This window comes from Aethalodelphis obliquidens, unplaced genomic scaffold (assembly GCF_003676395.1).
Source record: "Aethalodelphis obliquidens isolate GAN/ISIS:26980383/991018 unplaced genomic scaffold, ASM367639v1 scaffold12, whole genome shotgun sequence".
In the NCBI taxonomy this organism is placed as follows: Eukaryota; Metazoa; Chordata; class Mammalia; order Artiodactyla; family Delphinidae; genus Aethalodelphis; species Aethalodelphis obliquidens.
The window spans coordinates 43,200,490-43,220,898 of NW_020837956.1; the positions used below are offsets into that span (position 1 = coordinate 43,200,490).

The window sequence follows — 20,409 nt, forward strand, 5'->3', positions numbered from 1 at the left end:
CTTTTTAAAGCTACCATTATCAAATTCTCAATCCTCCCACGTTTCAGGATAAGCCCTCATGGAGCGATCCCGCAGGCCACCACACACACGCCTGGCCAGCCTTCTTGCCGCTGCCTCCCCGGTGTCCCTGAGTCTGCCGCCCCCGGTGGCCTGGTGGGAAAGACACCTTGCTCATCCCTCAGGCCCGAGTAAGCTCAGGACTGAAGGTCCCCCGTCTGAGGCCCCTGTGATACTGAAGACCAGAAGCCGTTCCTCTGAACTCTCCCTGCTTCTGAGCGACCGTCACTCAGACCGATCTGTGACCCAGAGTCCTCCCGGGACTTCGGGTCATCAACGATGAACTGGGGTGAAGACCGAGAGAAGAAAAGCTGTCCCTCATCTAGCCATCCACAGGGGTCTGCCTTGGGGTGCTGGCCCCAAGGAGAACCCACACTCCACTAAGGATGGGGCGCAGGCAAGGCTGCTGTGGCTGCAGGGCTGCCAGCTTCTCCCATGAACAGATTACTTGAGTGGAAGCAACGTGCTTACTTAGGCACTTACGCTGCTTAGGGTGCTGCCCGGCACGGGGCAGACAGGCACACATCACACATCATCCAAAAGGGACAGTGGAGGCAATGCTTTCTGATTCTTCCCCACCTGTCAGTAGAAAAACAGGCAGACACCAGACTTGTACTTAGCTGTAATTTTGTAATTTCCCCAGTTTATTTGAAAACAATCTTTTCTGACATATATTCATATGAATTTTAGATCAGTTATCTCCAAGTGCACAGAAATTACCTATATTTGCCTATAAACTAAGCACTGATAAAAGAATACTTAACATATCAATATTTAAGCATTCCAACATAAAAGGACTTTTTTCCCACTTATTTTTTCCCACCTAAGCTGATCTATATTTGACATTCAGGTTAATCACATGCATGTAAAGCAGACGTGGTCCCCACACTGACCCTAAGGTAAACCAGCACACAAGTGTCCTTCTTCCCGGACATAACTACATTTCCAGAGGCAAAGTGGTTCAAACAGAACACATAAGGTGACTTCCTTATGAAATCAACTAGACAGACACAAACTAAGGAGTGAAGGTGCTGAAGACGAGTCACGCAAACCTTCCTCCTTCCTGTCCTGTCAGTGCACAGTGTGCGCTGTGCCTGTGTGTGAACACTTCTCGCCAACATCACTGGACACCAGGCCCTGGCATCAAGAGGGAGTGCAGGGCAGGGGCCCCGTCCACACAGAGGGAAGAGGTAGTGCAGATTCCTGGAAGTGCCGATGGCTCAGATGCTGCCGAGCCTTACAGTGATGCTTTACTTCATTGTGTTCTATTTTGCTGCTCTGCAATTTTCTTTGTTCCACTATTTTTGTAACTGGGGCAAAGTGGGAGGTTCAACTAGTCTAAGAACACTTACCCCATAAACTGGCTGAATCAAAATTTTTTATTTATTCGTCCACCAAACGCAACAACTGGTTTCCATCTACAATTATTTTTAAGGTAAGAAACAGTGAGTCAACTGAGAAAAGGGCTGTGGCCTTGGCTAGGGAATGGCGACACTGTGACACCTGACTGAGAATGCGGGCCTGTGGGAACGAGCCTGGGCCGCAGCAGGGCTGGACCCGGGTCAGCGAACCTTCTCCAGGAAGGCTCTGCAGCACCGCACACACTGCTGGTAGACGGTCTCAAAGTCAGCTTCATTACCCTGAAAAGACAGGGAAAAGGAAGAGTAACGAAGCCTGCGTAAGGAAAAGGCCCTTCAGGAGTCTGCCTCCGACTCCCAACGTGAGGGCACACAGACAGGCTGGTGTTTACGTTATCCCTACCCGTGAACCGCAGGATGGAAGTGAGAACCATACTTACATAATAAGGGTCTTCAATGATGAGCTTTTTCTGTGGATCGTAGCTCCCAAGTAGTTCAATTCTCGCTCTGCAGTTTTTAACTTGATTACTTTTCCTATTCAAATCTCTGTAAAATTGAAACATGAACTCAGTTTTCTGATCTATGGTTTCAAGTTAAACTGGGACGTCTGCTAGGGTTTTATGAAGCACCTATATCAAAATCCAGCAAAAGTGACCTGATTTAAAGAGGAACTCAAACACTCGGCAGCTCTGCACGGCCCTCCCTGGGGCTGCAGTCTGGGGCTCTGCGTCTCAGGCAAGGGAGCTCGCAACAGCAGGGGATTTACACGAAACGCACAGCTTTGAGCCAGACAATAATCAGCATCCTCCTGACAAGGTGACAGAGTGGAACGCAAAACGCCATGAGAACCAAGTCCCAGAGGGCGGGAGGTTCCACGCTAAGGTGTCCTGACGGTGGTCCTTGCACCCACTCCACGCGCCCATCTCCCACCTCAGCTTTCTCACTGAGCTTCGTGTGGACTGTTCCTGCATTTGGTTACCAAATCTCTATGGGGGACAACAGAGTCTAACGGGAAACCCGCGAGGCCTCAGAGCACAGACCCTCCCCAGGAAGCCACCGAGGCTGAAACGTGAAGGGCAGGTGGGAGCAGGGGTGGCTCGGGCTACACCACCAAGTGCCAACCACGTCTGGACATTTCATTAGTAGACAGGGTGCCACACAGAGTTCTCTAACAAGACACTGTTGATGATACTGATGAGCTATTCTGTAACTGAGAAAAATAAAACTAACAAGTGAAAAACAAAAATAGAAAATCTATGTATTTTAACGCAGTTCGTGATTAATGAAAACCTAGGTAAGCCTGTTGCATCCGTACCTGTCCACCCTACAACAGTGACTAAAGGAAAGAGTTTCTGTTAATCAAACACACGCAACATTTACGGGTTAGCAGGGAAGCAAGGCAGTGTGGTCCTGCGCTCACACCGCGGGCTCGTCTCTGTCCTTTTGGTGAGGGCAGACACCAAGGGCCCTGCAGGCGCACTGCTGAGGCATCTCACTCAGCAAGACCTACTGTGTGACAGGCAGCACGGTGCCCGTCTTGCAACTGGTGCATGGTCTGCTCATACATTCCCTTTGGTCACTTAGCCCGAGTCTGCCTCTATATTTGTAAAATACATCGTATTCATTTATCTTTGCATGGTCACATTGTATCATATTGTTTGTTAGGTTTAATTTGAATACATGAAGCCCATAACACATGTAAGCCCACCTCAGACTTCAGGAGGAGAGGCCCAGGAAAACGCTCTCATCATTGGTTACCAGTGCCTGGCTGAAGAAATGCCACACCAAGCTCCTTGTTGCCCAGATCCATGTCCCCTGAGGTCAAACGCACAAGTGAGGCGATAGGGCACGGTGGTGAGTGTGACTCATGCCTCACAGAGCCTAGGCTAAAATTCCAACACACCCACCACTGAATCTGTGACCTTGGGCAAGTAATGTAACCTCTCTGTGCCTCGAATTCCTCTCTGATAAGACGGAGCAACAGTGCAAACCTTCAGAGGAAGGGCTTTGGCGTGCACAGCACACGATACGCACCAGTCTTAGCCATTTTTACCTAATACCTTAATCTGACAGTTTTTGTTTTTTAAATTGATTAAGGCAATCAACAATTTAAATGAACTAAAACGTCTTCTTTTTTGTTAGTCTTTTTTTGGGGGTTGCTGTGAGGCAGCTGTAAGGGGGAATAAGATGAGAAACACAATACAACACCATGTTGGCCGTGAATCATTACAGCAATAACAAACTCATTCTCCTGCAAAACAAAGCATCACCTTATATATCAGACTTTTCCTTACCAAAGGGTGTGTCTAAGTGTAAACAGATCTATGAGACTTCAATTCTAAATTATTCCCTGGATTTCTTACTATTCTAAATAAGTACTTCCACATGTTGTGACCATCATTATATATTACAAGTTTAAGGTACTAGAAAAGTCATTTTGGACAACAAACTGCCTAGCCTATTACTGAACCGAGTTGAAGAGAAATAACCTTTAAAAATACGATTACCTCAGGTTGCTTTCATCCATACATAGTATATAATCAAAAGTGGCAAAGTCTTCTTTGGTAACCTAAAAGTAAATGAGAAGTGAAAACATAATGTTTACGTTTAGACCAATCAAGCCTAGAGGATCCAAAACAGAACCTTAAAAAAAAAAAAAAAGGCTATACTTGAATCTGCTACTCACTTATTAAGTTATAAATCAATTAAGGTACTTTAAACAGTTAACCTGATTTCCTAAAATTGTATTGCAAATAAATTTTATTTTATACAGTTCCCTAGAATAATCATAAATAGTATAATATGTGGATGCAAAGTTTATACTTCATCTTCGACTTCTTAGAAACAAAGTATAATTCAGTTAACTTAATAAAATGTTCCGTGTCTGAGCCCTATTTTTCATTCCCAAAGTACTCATCCTCAGCCCCAGTGACATGGAGCAACTGCAGCACTGGCGGCTGTCCTCGTGGGGCTTCCCTCCTACGCAGGGTGGGCAGCTCTCAGGAGTGACAATGCCTCACAGAAAAATAAAGCAGAGAAGAGGGCAGAGAGGAAGACAACATTTGAGGTAGAGGGTGGTCAGGCTCATAAGAAAGAAACACATGAGGAACTGAATCTCTGGATCTTCTCTATTCTGACTAAATATCCGTAACTTGGACATGACACAGAAGAGAGCGCCACTCAGCACTGTTACTAATTCTCACCCGAACTGTGCACTGTTTTCTGACATAATTCATAAACATGAGCTCACTAAAATATAAACAAAAACTCTCTTATGATTTTTATTAGTATAAGTAATAACAGAATAAGAAAGGAACAACTATATTCAATTTTAATAACCTATAAGGGAAAAGAATCGGAAAAAGAAAATATATATATATATATATATATATATATATATATATATATAACTGAATCACTCTGCTGTACACCTGAAACTAACACAGCATTGTAAATTAACTATACTTCAATTAAAAAAATGGTAGGCAGGTGGGAAGGAAGGAAGGGAAACATGCCGTAATCAAGGATGGAAATAATTTCTAAGAATGCTTTCAATACTCATCTTCATCACTAAAAAAATCCTCTAAAATATAGTGGCACAATGAAACTACAAAGATTTTGAATACCTGGTTAAACAGAGTAGTGACACTCTACTATAATCAGTGCTGCAGAAGAACCAGAAATATACTCACTATTCTGTTAAAAATAATAAATTTTGGCTCTTAGTATGCACTTGCATTAATTTTTAGTGTAGCACATTAATAAAGTACTGGGACCAAATTTTGCTAACATTCCCAAGGTACTAGCTTATTTTAAAATCTATTAGAACAAATATTACAAGTTATTTCCCCAAATTAGTTGTCTGAGAAATGTCCTGAGATTAAATATTAAACATTGTTTTTAATTTTGGAATGACTGCGATTGCAGATCCTAAGAAAGACTTAGTAACTGACAGCTACATGGAGCTACATGATGTTTAGATGTTAAAATGACTGTGGAAGAGGAACAGCTATAATTAACATCTTATAAAGAATGCATGGTAAAGGATTTCCGCTTGCAGCTATAAATGAAATAGCTTGTGGCAAAACAACCCTATTGCCAGAAAAAAAGTAGAAAACGCCCATCAAAACTAAACACTTCTGCACAATCATTAACGTGCTCCCATGACAGCCAGGCTCAGAAAGGCCAAAATCCCAACTGCGTGCACAGGACCAGGTATGCAAATTGGCGGGCCCTCTGCTGCTACAGATAAGCCTGGCTACCTGCGAGGGCTGACCGGCCACAAAGGGCAGCTGGCGTCTTGCCCCCGCCCTCAAGAGGACTTGCTGATCCTGGGCCCTGGCTAGAGCTCGGAAGAGAGATCTCAAACTTCCTGGATGCAGAAATTTTTAACTCTTAAAATTATTTAGGCCTTCCGTCTAAACAACTTGTTACTTAGGGTTTTATCTATTGTACCAATATTCACCAAAGCTATTAAAAGTGAAATTTTTATAACACTTATTATTCACTTAAAAATAATAAAAATTCATTACCTGTTATTATAACATTTTTATAAATGAAAAACAGCTCTATTTTCCACACTCAAACTTAGGGAGGAGAGTGGCACTGTTTTACATTTTTGCAAATCTCTTTAATGTCTGCTTACTCAAGGCAGACGGTTCTCTTCTGTGCTTCTGCATTTGATCTGCTGAAATATGCAAAACCAGCCTCACACAAGTACGTAGCTTAAAAGCAGTATTTTAACAGCCATTGTGTAACTGTGGATATTCTCTGATACAACACCAAAGCTCATTAGCAGTGGTTTCTTACAGGTTATTTGCAATGCAGAACATGAAAACATACGAGCAAACTTTTCCTACTCTGTCCAAGCTCACTGGTTATGGTTAGTCTGAGCCTTTGAATGGATCCCTGACTCACACATTTTGACCTCACGGGCCTAGGGGTCCCTGGAACCCACTTTGGGGACTGTGCTTTAGACTCTCACAGGAGGGGCTGTTAGCAACGTCTGAGGACATCGTGATCGTCACGATGGGGGATGAAAGGGGTGCTCAGCATCGCGTGGGTCAAACCACCCGGCCTCCCAGGTCACGAGAAGCCTGGGCAGAAGGCCGCTGATGGAAGGCAGGAGCACCAAAGGGCCAGTGGGCAACCTCACCGGATGGAGATGCCAGAGGTGAAGCAGACACCACACGTCTTCTCCTCAGAGCATCTGCCAAGTTCCTAAACTATTCAGAGGAAGAAGCCAAGAGAACAAGTGGAAGGCCGCACGCAGCAGACTCAGTGGGGAGGGAAGAACTACTTCAGAAGCTGCTAAACAGGAACAGCCCTGTGTGCTGAACACCTCCCCGGCAGGGGGGCTCCTGGAAGTTCACTGGAGAGGGGCCCGTCCAGCACAGCCCGAGCCCCGCGAGGCAGGCCCAGAAACCAGTCAGCTCCAAACCAATCCCTGCCCCACCAAAGCGGAGCCACCTGGGGGCGAAGGTCCTTCACCCAAAGCTTCTACGTTGTCTATACATCATGCTCCGCATTTAATCCAAACTAGCAAGCATGCCGAGCAATACAACAAAGAGGAAAAGAAAGAAAAGCAGACTCACAGATGACCCAGGTATCAGGCTTTGTGTAAAATAACTGTGATCGGAGTTGTTCACGAAAATATAGGGCAAGATGTAGAATTTCACCAGAGAGCTGGAGTCAATTTAAAAGATCAAATAAAACTTAAAGAATTAAATAAAGTAACAGACACTAAATATTCAATAAATAGAGGCTTATGGACTGTTTGAAAACAGAAAGATTTGTACATCACAAAACAGGTCAGGAGGAAAATCTCAGACTGAAAAACAGAGTGAAAAAAAGGATGGAGAAAGTAGAAAAAGCACAAGAAATTTATGTTCAAAATACATTTAGGCTGAATCTCAGAAGAATGAGGGGAAGAAAAGTAGACAAAGATAACAGCCCAGAATCTTCCAGCACTGATGAAAACCATCAAGACACAAATTCAGGAAGTGAATCTGACCACATAAAACTGCTGGTAACTACACACCAAAGAAAAGCTAAAGACAGCAGAAGAAAACGACAGCAACTGCAGGAAGCAACCAAAGGACAATGCATTAGATGAATCCTTCCAAACAGTTAAGGTAGAAATACCATCATTGTTTGACAAAAGTTTTTTAACCGAAGAGAAAAGAAACATTAGCCAACTTGTTTTATGAGGCTGCTCGACCCTGACACAGTGTGTGATGCCAGGTGTGTATCCAACCCAACAGAACTGCACACATACAAAAATATTCAGTGGACTCAGCCCCAAACTAGAAACAACCGAGTGTTCATCAAGAGTGGAACTGATAGGGCTTCCCTGGTGGCGCAGTGGTTGAGAGTCTGCTTGCCGATGCAGGGGACGTGGGTTCGTGCCCCGGTCTGGGGGGATCCCGCGTGCCGTGGAGCGGCTGGGCCTGTGGGCCATGGCCGCTGGGCCTGTGCGTCTGGAGCCTGTGCTCCGCAATGGGAGAGGCCACAGCAGTGAGCAAAAAAAAAAAAAAAAAAAAAAAAAAAAAAGAGTGGAACTGATAATAAACTGTAGCCTAACTGTAAAATGATACTGAGTCCACAAATGAGGATGACTAAGCTTTGCTATGAGCAACAATACGGAGAATCTCACAAAGGAAAAGCTGACAGAAGTATACACACTATAGGATTCCACTGCCATAAAGCGGAAAAGGTAGACGGCATTTTGAGTGGTGACCTCTGGAGTAGAGGGAGTAGAGCTGGTCGTGCCATAAGATGCACTGAGCACCCTGACATCTGTGCATATGTCACATAAAGTTTACTGGAAAGGGAAAGAATGTATGATAAAGTAAACATCCCCACAGAACTAACCGGATGTGAGAGTTCACATACTCCAGAGAAATGGTTACATGTGCTAAAAAGAAAAAAGTACCCTGAATGTATTCTGTCTATAAAACCCAGGTTTAATCGAAATATTAGAATAGTTCTCATACAAATTGTGATACTCACTAAAGAGGAAATCTGTAAACATTAGAAAATGCTAAAAAATAACAAAGATCTGACGTGATACTGACATATCCTACTAGGACTTGCACATTTTTAAAAAAATCATTGCTGAGAAAATTTTCTTAAAAGCAACAAAAGAAAAAATAGGTCATGTGGAAGTACTACTTCTAAAACTGGTAATAATTTCATAAGCAGTAACTTTCTAGCTTTGTTTTTTTAAGGCATGTGTATTTAAAATATTTCATTTGTACCCACTTTTATTATAAACTTAGTGTATGAAAAATAATCTGATCTTAAAAGCAGAAAACATGGAAGTATGATTGCTCATAATTCTGAAGGTCTACTCAAAATAAATCTACATTATTTAAAAAACAAAATAGAAACTGGCAAGGTATGTACAACCCTGAAGAGACTAGAATGGACAAATGATATAAAAAATGTTTAATCTCCAATGAAAATTCCACTTAAGAAAGGGTCCTTAAAATAGTTAATTTAAATAGTAAATTGTTAACATGCAGAGTCAACTGATGTAGCCAGAAACTAGTTCACAGATCTCAGTTATCTAAGTCAAAAATAATGTGTGCATTACTAATTTCTGAGGCATTATTAACATATTAAAAGTGTTTCTATAGTAATTTTGTTTTGTGAATTTTCTGGCTCACACCTCAACAAATAAACCTGTAATTAAATGCAAGTCCTACCACTTTGCAGCTGCATAACCTTCAATAAGTCATTTATTTTCTCTCCAGAACTGTTTCCTGACCTGCAAAATGTGTTTACCAACCACTCCTTTCCGTAATTGATAAAATTTGAGAACGACCAAAATTTAAAATACGATGTTATATGGCAAAGCAATCTGCAAAGTTTTAAATAGAGACAAAATTTAGTATAACAACGACTAAGGAATCTTTATCCAGTCTTACAAAAAGTTCTGATCCGAGCACTAATCCTAAATTATAGTTCTCACGCTGCCATCCACACTTACAAACATGCAATGTATCTGACAACTGATTTTCACAATATTTGGCTTCTCACTCTGAAGGCCTCAAAAGCTCATGTGACACTAAGCCATGACCCTCCTTGGCCTACAGAGCCTACATTTTGTCAGGATGGATACAAAAGGAAGTCAGCAGATTTTAGCGAGGTTTTTAAAAAATCCAATTGATTTGGATTTAGAACAACACGCTAGTCAGAAACGAAGCGTGTTTCTGTAGCAGCTGGTTCCCGTGGTTACAGAAGGTGCCGGCACGAGCACCCACAGCAGCTCCTAGACTGGGAGGGACTGGACGGGCCGCCTACGGACCCCGACGTCTCACCACGAATGCTGCCATGAAAACCTCAGAACCCCCCTTCCGGGCTTCCACGGGAGTCTAGAACCCTGTAGCCCAATAACGTGCCCACCAGACCAAGTGGCTATTTAAATGAGTTACAATTTAAAATGCAGCCTCCATTACACTGGCCATATCTCAAAAGTGCAAGAGCACATCCAGCTGGCGGCTTCCACCCTGCAGAGCAGATAAGGCACACCAACCTCCTCGCAGGACGTTCTGCTGGGCCGCATTCCAGAACCAACCCAGAAGTACTACTGCTGGTGTGCAGGCTATGCACCCATAATAATATCAGCGCTATCCGGTACTTCTAAGGCACTCCACAGTTGGCAATATGTTTCTGTATATACAACCGAAATTTATTCTAACAACGACCTAGTAATGGAAGCAGACTAAGTCACCAGGGCTTAAAAGTTTAAAGACCTCACGCACAGAAAAAAGGGCGATGCCAGCTCAGGTCTGCCAGCTCTTAGCCAGGGCTCTCTCGACCATGCATTTTAACAAGTCAATTCCAAGACCATGCAAACCTTTCAGAACTGTGGAACCAGAATGGGTGTATTGTGGCTGGTTAGGCCGACCCTAAATAAACAGACTCAAATAAACGCACTCATTATACATAAGTCTGGTTAAGCCTCTCACAACCGCTCAGGTTACGGGATCAACGTATTAGAAATTAAACGAGGTCTCTTCTACCTGTCTTGCTTTATGGACTGTGTTAATGCCATGATTTCTCAGGCAGCTCACAGCTCTCGGATCTGGCGACCGGCCCACGTTCCAGTCAGAAACAGCGCCACTGTCAATGACCCACTGCAACACAAAACACACAAGTGCACCTTCAAGGTCAAGTACGGTACCTGCCGGGCAACGTGACTCATGGGGACACCATGCTTCTTCATGCAAGCCTGCCCTCGATAATCAGGAGGGTTTCCTAGTTCATACGTGGACGTTGCTGCACTGTCTATCCTCCACTGCAGGAGAAAAAAAGAATTTTTTTCACAATTTTCTGCCCCAAAGCCATTCAGGTTGTCCTCTTTAAGGTTGTGAACAGTACTTACAGTATCTGAAATGTTTTGATCAGTTACAAGTTTCCTGAAAACTGCTTCTGCGATGGGTGATCGACAGATGTTACCTTAAAAAAAAGGAGGGGGCAGAGTGAGCATGTGATGTGAGGGAAGCAAGGTACTCTTCTCTGAGGTGACCGTCCTGCCAGCACGTGGCAGAACCTGGGGGAACAGCTGACCCAACCCTGCTCAATGATTTCACACCAACTGTCCAAGTACTCAAAGTACAAATGACAAAGACATCCGAAATCAGAACAGTCATGACCAAAATCATCGTTTTTCAGGTTTGCTACCACTGACCCAGAAGCGAGTCGTGAAATCAACAAAGTGGGTCGCAACCAGCCTATTTTAAAATGAAATACAACAGAATAGAGTTTAAAATATGCATTTTCAAGTATACTGCACATAATAAAGATGACTATTGTTTCATAAAATATACAAGCAAGTGTATTTGGGCCTAAGAGTAGTTCCACACAGACTTCTACTGCAGGACCTGTGCGGAGGGAGCCCTTGCTTGAGTGCTGTGGACCCAAAAGTCAGCCAGCTGGGGTAGGGATGGTCCTCCAGGCTGTCCAGTCTGCCCAGAACTTACAGCAGCTGCAAGTTCACAGATCCCCAGTTCACCCTCACTTCAAACCAGCTGAACCTTACAGGTTCAATATTTCTCCAGAAGGACTGCAGAATTCAGGAAAATGCTATACTTATGATTATAGTTTTATTATCACAAAAAGATACAAAGTAGAACCAGCCAAAGTCAGAGAGCACAGCAAAGATTCTGGAAAGTTCCAAATCGGAAACTTTCTGGTCCTTGGGGACGTGTCACATTCCCGTCACCCATGTGTGACAGTACTCAGAGTACTGCCAATCCAGGACGCCTCCCAGAGCTCCAGTGCCAAGGATTTATTGGGGTTTCATAAATAAGCCCAACTGATTGCATTACTGGCCTGTGGTTGAACTCAATGTCCAGCCCCTTCCCCTGCCACGTGTGGCTTGCAGCCTCCACCCGAGTTACCTCCTCAGCATAAGCTGTGTAGGGTCATCCCTGAATCACAAAACACTCCTATCACTCCAAGGGAATTCCAAGGGGTTTGAAGGTTACCTCCCAGCAGCCAGGACAGAGGCAAGACCTCTCATTAAATGGGGTCAAATTCCTTACTACACAGGGGAAGAAAGATAAAAGACAGAAAATCTTCCCTCAAAATATTTCTACCACATGCTAAGCAATGTATTTATGGGAGATACGGAATTAGCTATAATAAAAACAAGAAAACAAATGCTGATAGACAAGCAATATACTACAGGAGCAAAACAAGAAAACAAATGCTGATAGACAAGCAATATACTACAGGAGCACGGGAAAATATTCTAAAAAGCATAAAGAATAAGAAAGTTTCTTATGAGAAAAAAAGAACAATTAGGGCTGGTCTTTAAAGGATGAAGAGTATTTAAATACTGGTTAATTGTAGGAAAAAGGTAACCTGACACCACTATGCTCTCTCTCATCTCCCAGTTTGCTGGCTGGGACACAATTAACAGCACACATTCTTTAGACCTTTAAAACATTAAATACTTAATAATCTTGCCAAAATAAGAAGTTCCGTTCTTTTCTGCTATTACCCTTACCGATGGTATACATCTGACACTTCCCTGCACTTCAGTCTGAAACAGGTCCAAATAAACGCTTTGAAGGAATAAAACTTTTATGTTTCAGAAATGTACTGTTGTTACTGTCCTGCATACAGGCTACCAAGTGAAATGGCAAACAGCAACCTCAAATACCCCAGAACTCCATGTCTCACCCCCTCCACTGGCAAAGCTCTGGTTCAACACACAAACTCTCTGAATTGTGGGTCTCCCTCCTGTGGCCCTCACCCCTTCTCAGTCCAATCTCAACACAACAGCTGAAGGCTTCTTTTTAAAATTCCCACCTCTGCTCAAAACCCTCCAATGGCTTAACTCGCTCAGTGAGCCCAAGTCCTCACACGGCCTCACCAGATCTGTCCACCGCAGAACCTAAATGTGGGTCTGAAAACTAGGGCTCAGGACCCACCAGCTTTGTATATAGTTCTCAAAGCTAAAAATAATTTTTTTACATTTTTAAACAGTTGAAAAATACTCAGAATATCTTGAGAATATTCCATAGAATTCAAATCCCAGTGTCCATACACAATGACAGCCCAGCATAATCACTTATGTACTGGCTAGGGCTGCTTTTGCACTACACCTTTGGCATGGCCTACAGAGCACAAAATATTTGTTCTCTGGCTCTTTACATAAAGAGTTTGCAGACTCCTGCCCCAGAACACTCACTGTATGTCAGGAAGTAACTTCTCCCCTATGCACCAAGAACAGTACTGCTTATGTATCCACTGGGAACTGAGAAAACAGCCACATTAGCTCTGAGTCCTCAGGTACAGAGGAGTGTCTGACTGAGAAGGTACTAGGTCACCAGGCCCAGAACTTCAGCTTCCCAGCCGTTTCTTGAACATGGCCAGCACCCTCACTTCAAAATCTTTCACCTGCCTTCCTCTGGGTCCAGAGTGCTTTTCCAAAATACCCTACACTTGCTTCCTCACCTCCGTTAAGTCTTTGCTCAAATGTCACCTTGTCGGTAAGCCCTCCCCTGAACAGCCTACTTACAGTTGCACTCTCCTTCTCTCCCCCTTTCCTGCCTTACTGTCCTAACCAAATCCTTGATTGTTGATGACGGAATGTGAGCTCTAGAGGCGCAGGGATTTTTGTCTGTTTCCCTCACCACTACATCCCTAGCACTCAGAACAGTGCCTGGTCCCATGGCAGTTGCTTTAAAAAAAAAAAAAAAAAGTACTGAAGATAAATACTTACAAGCAGACATCTCCCATTAAGAGCCACCATAGTGCATTATGTCAGCCTAATCAACAATACTAAGTGAAATAAACAAGGCAATGGAATCCTATTAGACGCCCAACCTGAGCTGAACTGCCCTTTAAAAAACTGTGTTGAAGCCATCAGTCAGCCTTCAGTGGAGAGCTTAAAACTCAAATGATGCCTACTGTCAAAGTGAAACAAGGAGGCCTTTTACTTTTCCCCTCATAGAAATTCAATTCTGCAAATACCTAGTATGCATCATATTTTGTCCTAAAGCTGGAAATACAAAGAAAAATAAGCCACAGTTATTGCCTTCAAGAGGGCTAAATCTAGCTATAACCTCAGGAGGCTATCAAGTTAATTATAATAAAATGTGTGTGAGGAAAGGTGTCTATAAAGGGTCATGGGAACAACTACCTCTACCTAGACGATCTGGAAAAAGTAAAGAAGGGAATACTTGGGTCTGCCCTTTTAGAAAGGCTTTCCAGGCAAAATGCAAAATGGGTTCCCAGAAAGAAGCACACAACGGAAGGCACACTGAGCATCTGAAGTCCTGGGGAACAGGGAGTCCCCAGGGTGTGTGGGTAGGAAACGGTAAACGGGGTAAAGTGGGAAACGCTGAGCACACTTCTGTGGCCTTCTTTAAGGGTGCACCTAAAGAGGAGTGGAAGGAAATGCAGGAAATGCAGACTCATCAGAAAGTTTTAAGTCACTGGACTATTGACCATATAGGCCGTCCTCTCTGGGGAATTAAGGCGATGGGGTGGAAGCACTGAGGTGCCCTATCAAAGGAAAAATCCTGAAAGCTAAAGGGAAAGTGAGCTCTATTTTAAGTAAGGGAGGCTAACTGTTGAAGTCCTAAAAATGAAAATAATTCTGAGCTGGAAGTTACCTGAAGAATTAAAAATAAAAAATACCTTCATTTTCATGTAGAGGAATATTGGCACATGGGGCTGTTACACAGCGACCTAGGGAATCAGATCTCTCTGGTTTGGCTTTTACAACCAAGAAATCCTAAACCTTTGCCCTTCCCCTGCCTTTAGGTCAGATCCATTTGTGAGCATGGGCCGAGGCAACATGCCAGCAAACCAGTGTTGTCATGGGTTTCGGCGCATCAGGAGGCCCTTAAAGGACAGATCAGCCCAGTGGCCTCGAGTCTGTCTGATGAAGGGGAAAAAGGGATTCTAGGCAAGTGCAATGCCAGGAACCCTGGCTTGGAGTACAGGTGCTGCAGGTGAGAAGGGAACCGGGCTTGGAGAAAGGACTGTACAGAAGCTAGAGGTCCAGGCTTGCATAGAGGGCTTCGGCAGGTGACAGGGGATCCGACTCGGAGACAGGACTGAACAGGAGACCCCGCTTGGAGAGAGAACCGGGCACGTCAAGGACACCCCGCCTGCAGAGCTGCCCAGGCAACGGCGCCGACCCATGCCACCCTCGGGTCTCCCCTCTCCGGCCTCCTCCGCATCACCGTTCCTGGTCCAGCGGCGCGGTCCAGCGGCGCAGCCCAGCGGCGCAGCCCAGAGCGCACGAAGCCCTTCCCAGCCCTCCAGGAAAGTCAAAGTGGGGCTAGATCAGCGCTGTCTCACCCAGACACACGAACAGCACTGACTTGGTCGCCTGTTCGGCCATCTTCCCGCGCTCAGAGAGGCGCCCACTAATCACGTAGGCACGTTTCTGGCGCGGCGCATGCGCGCTCGCGTAGTCCTGCCCCGGCCCCACCCGGAGCGAGAGTGCAGTCTCGCGCTTGCGCAGTCTGGCCCCAGAGCCTCCCGCGGGAGGCGGCGCCGAGAGCCACCCCGAGGGCGGGGGGTGGGGCGCGGGGAGGGGAGGGATGGGGCGGGACCAAGAGCCACCTGGAAGGGGAGGGGCCCAATGGGGGAGAGCTGGGGTCACGCGCCTCTGCTGAGTGACCACCCGAAGGGCAGGAGAGGGCGTAGCCCCGAGTCCCGGGGTTTTGGGGGCCACAGACTGAAGCCAGAGAGACGGGGCCTGATGGGTCCCCGAGTGTCCTCGGAGAGTAGGGAGTCAGTCCTGGGATTCAGGTGAGCGCCCGTCACCTGGGCCGCGCGGCCGAAGGTGAGGCCCGCGATCAGGGGCTGGGCGGGGTCCGCAAGGGCACCTCCTGGTACCCCGAGACCCCCGCCCCCAGTGCCCGGGTCGGAACCGCTGCGCAAGGTCCGCTCTGCGGCAGGACGGCCGCTGGGCTGCCCAGTTGTCGAAGCTGGGCTGCTTCAGCAGCCGCCCTGGGACCGGTGAGGGCGAGCGCACACCTCCCTTAGCTGCAGTTTTTATCCTGCGAATATGTGTAAAGTAGGTGCTTTGCCCCGGAAAAGCGGGTGTTTACCTGCTCCCTCACCTGTCTCAGGTGTGCACCTCGCTAGACCGGTCCCTGCCCTGGGAGGCGGAGCCGAGCGGGGAGGGCCTCTCCTCTTCCTGGGTAGGTGTCGGCAGCTCCAGGGGCGCCGGAACGGACCAGGCTCGGGGTCGCAAGTGAGTACGGGTGTCGGTGACGCCGCTGAACCTCACCTGGAATCGGGACCACCCCTTGCGCTATACAAAAGTTTTGCTGAGGAGTGTAAATCTTTGGTGAAAGAGGTAGAAACGATGTCTTTGGGATTTTTTTGCTGTTGCGCATCTATTAACACTCAGTTATCCCACAACTGTTAAAAGTTAAGAGGAACCAGCTCCCTGGACTCTCCACAAATGCGGTTGTGATTCAGGTTTGGCCCCAGTTGATTCAGTTCACAGAATGGCTCTTCTCGTTTTTAATTTTAGCGATTGTCATTCACTTCATTTGTAAATATCTAATATTTGAAAAGCCAAGTATTAGGCACTATCTTTTTTGCTGCCGTCTGTTTTAGTGGGGGACAGTCTGGACCTTTGTTGGACGGTTTGGGTTCAGCCTGGGCCTGGCTCGCGCAGCCGGAGGCAGAAAGCTGCCATTGTTTCCAGGCTCCCCAGGTGTAAGTGCCGGGCCCTCCACACCTCACCTGGCCCTGCCTGTGATCAGCCACAGTTCCGGGGAACCTCTTGGGGCAGAGTGGCCGCCTCCCTGGTGCTGTGAGCGCTGGACCTTGGATCTCTTTCCTTTACTGTGGTGGTTTTTCCTTGTGTAATGAAATAGGAAACTGCTCTGAACAGGTAGATGACCATAAGATAATGAGATTTACCCTGCTAGCTGGAAATGTGTTATTTTCACTTCATCTCAACAAACAGTTCTGTGTCGCCACTGCTGCTGCTGAGGCTGAGTTGGAGAGAATGACACAGACAGGGGAACCCTGCCCACAGAGAGTAGGAATCTGATGGCCCCAGAATGTTCTACCAAAGGGGAGGAGGTTTTCAGGTTTTCTTTTGTATACAGAACATGCGTGTCCTGCATTTTTGTCCTCATGAGAGTTTTTATTGAGGTGTGGGAGATGCCTGAATTAATAATGGATTAGTCAGAAACTCTGCACACACGCACCTCAGAGAAATAACAAGTCTCCATGGTGCCGTTTAGTTCTTTGTGTGGTCTGCTATTGGCATACCTGCGCAGTGACCAGCTGGAGGTTAAAATCAGTTGTTACTTCCATCCTGTTTATCATGCATAAACTAAGGAGAATTGGTTATCTGGTTTACAAATATTCTATTTAAACAGAGTTTCTTTAAAATGAGTTAATACTATCCCTCATCTTTTGTAAGATTAAAAAAAATATTTAAAAGAAATCTGTGCTCATCAAGAGTGATTTGATGCTTTTATTCCATTTAGGAAGTTTTCTCAGGGGCTTTCTCACTGTTTAGAAAGAAAGATATGGTGTTTGGAAAGAGAACGCTGACAAGCGAAGGGGATGTTGCTGCCGTGACGCTGAGTGACCGGTGGTCACAGACGTCTTTCTACAAGTTGCCTTATGTGCAAGTGTGTCACGATAAGACATCATCCTGTGCAGTTTGAGACCTAAACACACGGAATTTTTATTTTCTTTGGGAGGAGTCCATTTTTCACAGTCACTGACCAGGTTAATGTGGCCTGTGTAGTCCTTCTCTGAGCCAGGATCACTCTTCAGTTTGAGAAAAGGTAACATGGTATAAGTCGAGGGGCTCCTTATGCTGGAAGTTATGGTTCTTGTCACTCCATAGTCTCTGTCCCCTGTCTGAATCCTGTGGTCAGGGGAACAAGAAAAGAGGCACAGGCCACGGTAATGTTTGGGGCTCAAATCATTAGTTTAGTTTGAAGTTTGGATTAGAAGGTTAATGACCTGACCAGAGAGACCAGTTTTGATTTCTAGAACTGACAGACTTTGTCTCCTTAAGACAAAGGAAGCAGTTAAACCCAGGCTACAGAGAGATAAGAATTAGTTTAAGAAACAGTGGTGTCCACCTAAAGGGGTGGGATAGGGAGGATGGGAGGGAGACAGAGGGAGGGGATATGGGGATGTATCTATATGTATAGCTGATTCACCTTGTTATACAGCAGAAACTAACACACCATTGTAAAGCAATTATACTCCAATAAAGATGTTAAAAAAAAAAGAAAGAAACAATGGCCATAGTTATCAGGTGGTAGTGTCCGAGATGATAACGTCCTAATAAAGCTAAACTCAATATTTCAACGGCTTTCAAAAGATTACATAGATATATAAAGTTTCTTTTATTTTAGCTAAGGTTTATAGCCAAGATAAAAATTAATAAAAAATTTCCTATAGGTAGCCCTCTCATAATTGAGACTCCATTAAGGAAAATAATATATTAGATGCTTGTTGACCAGAGGGAAAGTTTGGGAAGCGCTGAAGTCTGAAAACGCTGAGGTGTTGGGAGGGGCCTTTCCTCCCCCTGCTTCCCTTCTAGACTGCAGGGCTGGGCCGGAGACTAGCCACTTTTACCACCCGGGTGGCAGCTTACTCCAAATAGTTTCTGATGTCACTGTGGCCCCCAGTCACCCCAGCCCCGAGTTTACTGCCCCATGACCAATATGGGAATTATTTCTACATCTTAAGCTCATTTCAAGCTTTTGAGGTTTCCAAAGTAAAAATTTTCTCCTCAGTATTAAAAAAAAATCCTCTTAATTAAAAAAAAAAAAGTCTTAGTATGGAAATTTTCAAATATTTCAGTTACTTTTGAAAGAAAACTTTACATCTGTTTTCTTGGCTTGAGGTTTGGCATCCATCCTTCTCTTAGGAAGAAACTCAAATATTTATAGATGATTTGCTTTGCCTTGGAATTCAAGAGACTTAAGAATTTTATGCATGTTGAGATGCAAACCATGACTTAATAATGACCTTGTCTTCACAACTTCAGCACTATAATCATATCAACATTCTGAACAGACCGTGCCCCTCTGCCGAATGGTACAGCAGAGGAAAAGTGGATGAGCCATGATTTGATGCTGAGGACAGGAATTGAGGCTTGTCTCGAAATCGTTGTTATTACTTGTTGGCTCTGACGGAAAAATTCACCATTATACAACTATGACCTGGCAGTATGCTCATATTAGAAATGTAATAGGATCTGTACTAGTCAAACAAATTAGCCAGGTTCTTCTGGAATTCAGCTGAACGTGAAGGTGTCCTCACCGTGACCATGTGACACCCAGCTCGCAGTGACGCAGGGCTGTGTCTAGCACTCAGGCTTAGGGATTGAGCTTTGTGGTCTGCAGGCATCCCGGGCTGCGTGTGAATTCCCCAGTCCAGTAGCTTTCCTTCCCATGTTTATAAAAGAGGCTCTGACCTTCCCTACACAGGATGTTTGCAATAGCAACTCTCAACTGTGGAATTTGCTTATTTAACTGGTTTAATTCTGCCTGGTTGATGGAGTTCAAAGTAGAAAGTCTTTTGGGGGTAAGGTTTATGTATCATTTACTGAGCTTTAGTTGCACGTGCCAGAATATCTGCTCCAAATTGGCTTTAGCAGGAAAGGATTTCACTGGTCCATGTGACTGAAGAGTCTGGAGCTGCTTGTGGCACCAGCTGTGGCCCAGCCCTGGGCTCAAGCAGTGCCGGCAGAGCCCAGGTCCTCTCTCCAACTCTAGTCAAGCGCTCCTCTGCATGGCTTTGCTCTCAGGCTCTCCCCAGTGGTGACAAAACCTTGCAGCAAGTCCAAGCAGAAGTGCCTGTGAAAGAGGCAGTTCCGGCAGCTCCCACACAAGCCCTTGGTCAGATGCTGACGTGGATCAGCCTTGGTTACAAAGCTCTGCTGTAGCACAAGGAGGACACTTGGTCTAATTCTGCAAATGGGTCCCCTTCAGGTGTGGCTTCCGTGGAAACAGACACACTGTGCTGGTTCCAAAAACCAGAGGCATAGATGCTCAGTAGGAAAAGGAACCAATTTCCACTGAAGTTTATTAATTCAAGTCAGTGCGATGTACTGAGCACCTGGATATATGAAGAGGGCTCTACAGGGGCACAAAGCTTTGTAAAAAGCACTGCTTCTGACTGTAAGGATTGCAGCTGAGTGGTGGACAGCTGTGTGGGTAAGAGTCTCAAATCACAAGCTCGAGTGCTGGAAGTGTAAACATTCTATCGAGTCCTCATTTTCAGTCACATCTCAGAGTGGGTGTTGAGAAGAAGCGTCAGGTGTGTGCTGCCTCTGCCCACTCAGATTTGCTTCTGGGTCTTCAGTTATCATTAGTTCTGAAGCTGCCCCTGCTGCACTCCCAGGGTCCTGGCATCCCAGCTCTGATGGGACAACAGGAGTTCCCTGCAAGCAGAGAGCTGGCTCTCCCATGCCCTCTGGGCTGAAGGGGTCCTGGCACCCCAGCTCTGATGGGACAGCAGG

The 20,409-nt window shown here is 45.3% G+C and overlaps 2 protein-coding genes across 6 annotated transcripts in view; one reads left to right on the plus strand and one right to left on the minus strand.

The window, feature by feature from the left end:
* Positions 1 to 673: 673 nt before the first annotated feature.
* ACP1 (acid phosphatase 1) lies at positions 674 to 15,375 on the minus strand. 4 transcript variants are annotated; one of them, XM_027113888.1, is made up of 6 exons: positions 15,246 to 15,370; positions 10,807 to 10,880; positions 10,445 to 10,558; positions 3,923 to 3,984; positions 1,856 to 1,961; positions 674 to 1,697 (listed from the first exon to the last, which is right to left on the minus strand). In XM_027113888.1, the coding sequence occupies exons 1-6, from the start codon at positions 15,286 to 15,288 to the stop codon at positions 1,620 to 1,622; spliced, it is 477 nt and encodes a 158-aa protein (XP_026969689.1). In that variant the 5' UTR covers positions 15,289 to 15,370; the 3' UTR covers positions 674 to 1,619. The 4 variants fall into 4 exon arrangements, 3 of the variants coding, with proteins under 3 accessions (XP_026969689.1, XP_026969691.1, XP_026969690.1); XM_027113890.1 differs by lacking the exon at positions 10,445 to 10,558 and adding an exon at positions 10,606 to 10,719 and having other exon boundaries at positions 15,246 to 15,369; XR_003434226.1 differs by lacking the exon at positions 674 to 1,697 and having other exon boundaries at positions 1,909 to 1,961; positions 10,445 to 10,719; positions 15,246 to 15,374.
* A 195-nt stretch (positions 15,376 to 15,570) lies between these two features.
* The window catches only part of SH3YL1 (SH3 and SYLF domain containing 1), a 46,055-nt gene continuing 41,216 nt past the window's right edge, over positions 15,571 to 20,409 (plus strand). Inside the window, exons 1-2 of one of the 2 annotated variants that reach the window (XM_027113886.1) lie at positions 15,571 to 15,701; positions 16,025 to 16,149. In XM_027113886.1, coding sequence (XP_026969687.1) covers position 16,149 — 1 coding nt within the window. In that variant the 5' untranslated portion in view covers positions 15,571 to 15,701; positions 16,025 to 16,148. The remainder of the gene's footprint in view (positions 15,702 to 16,024; positions 16,150 to 20,409) is intronic. The other variant, XM_027113885.1, reaches the window with a different exon arrangement.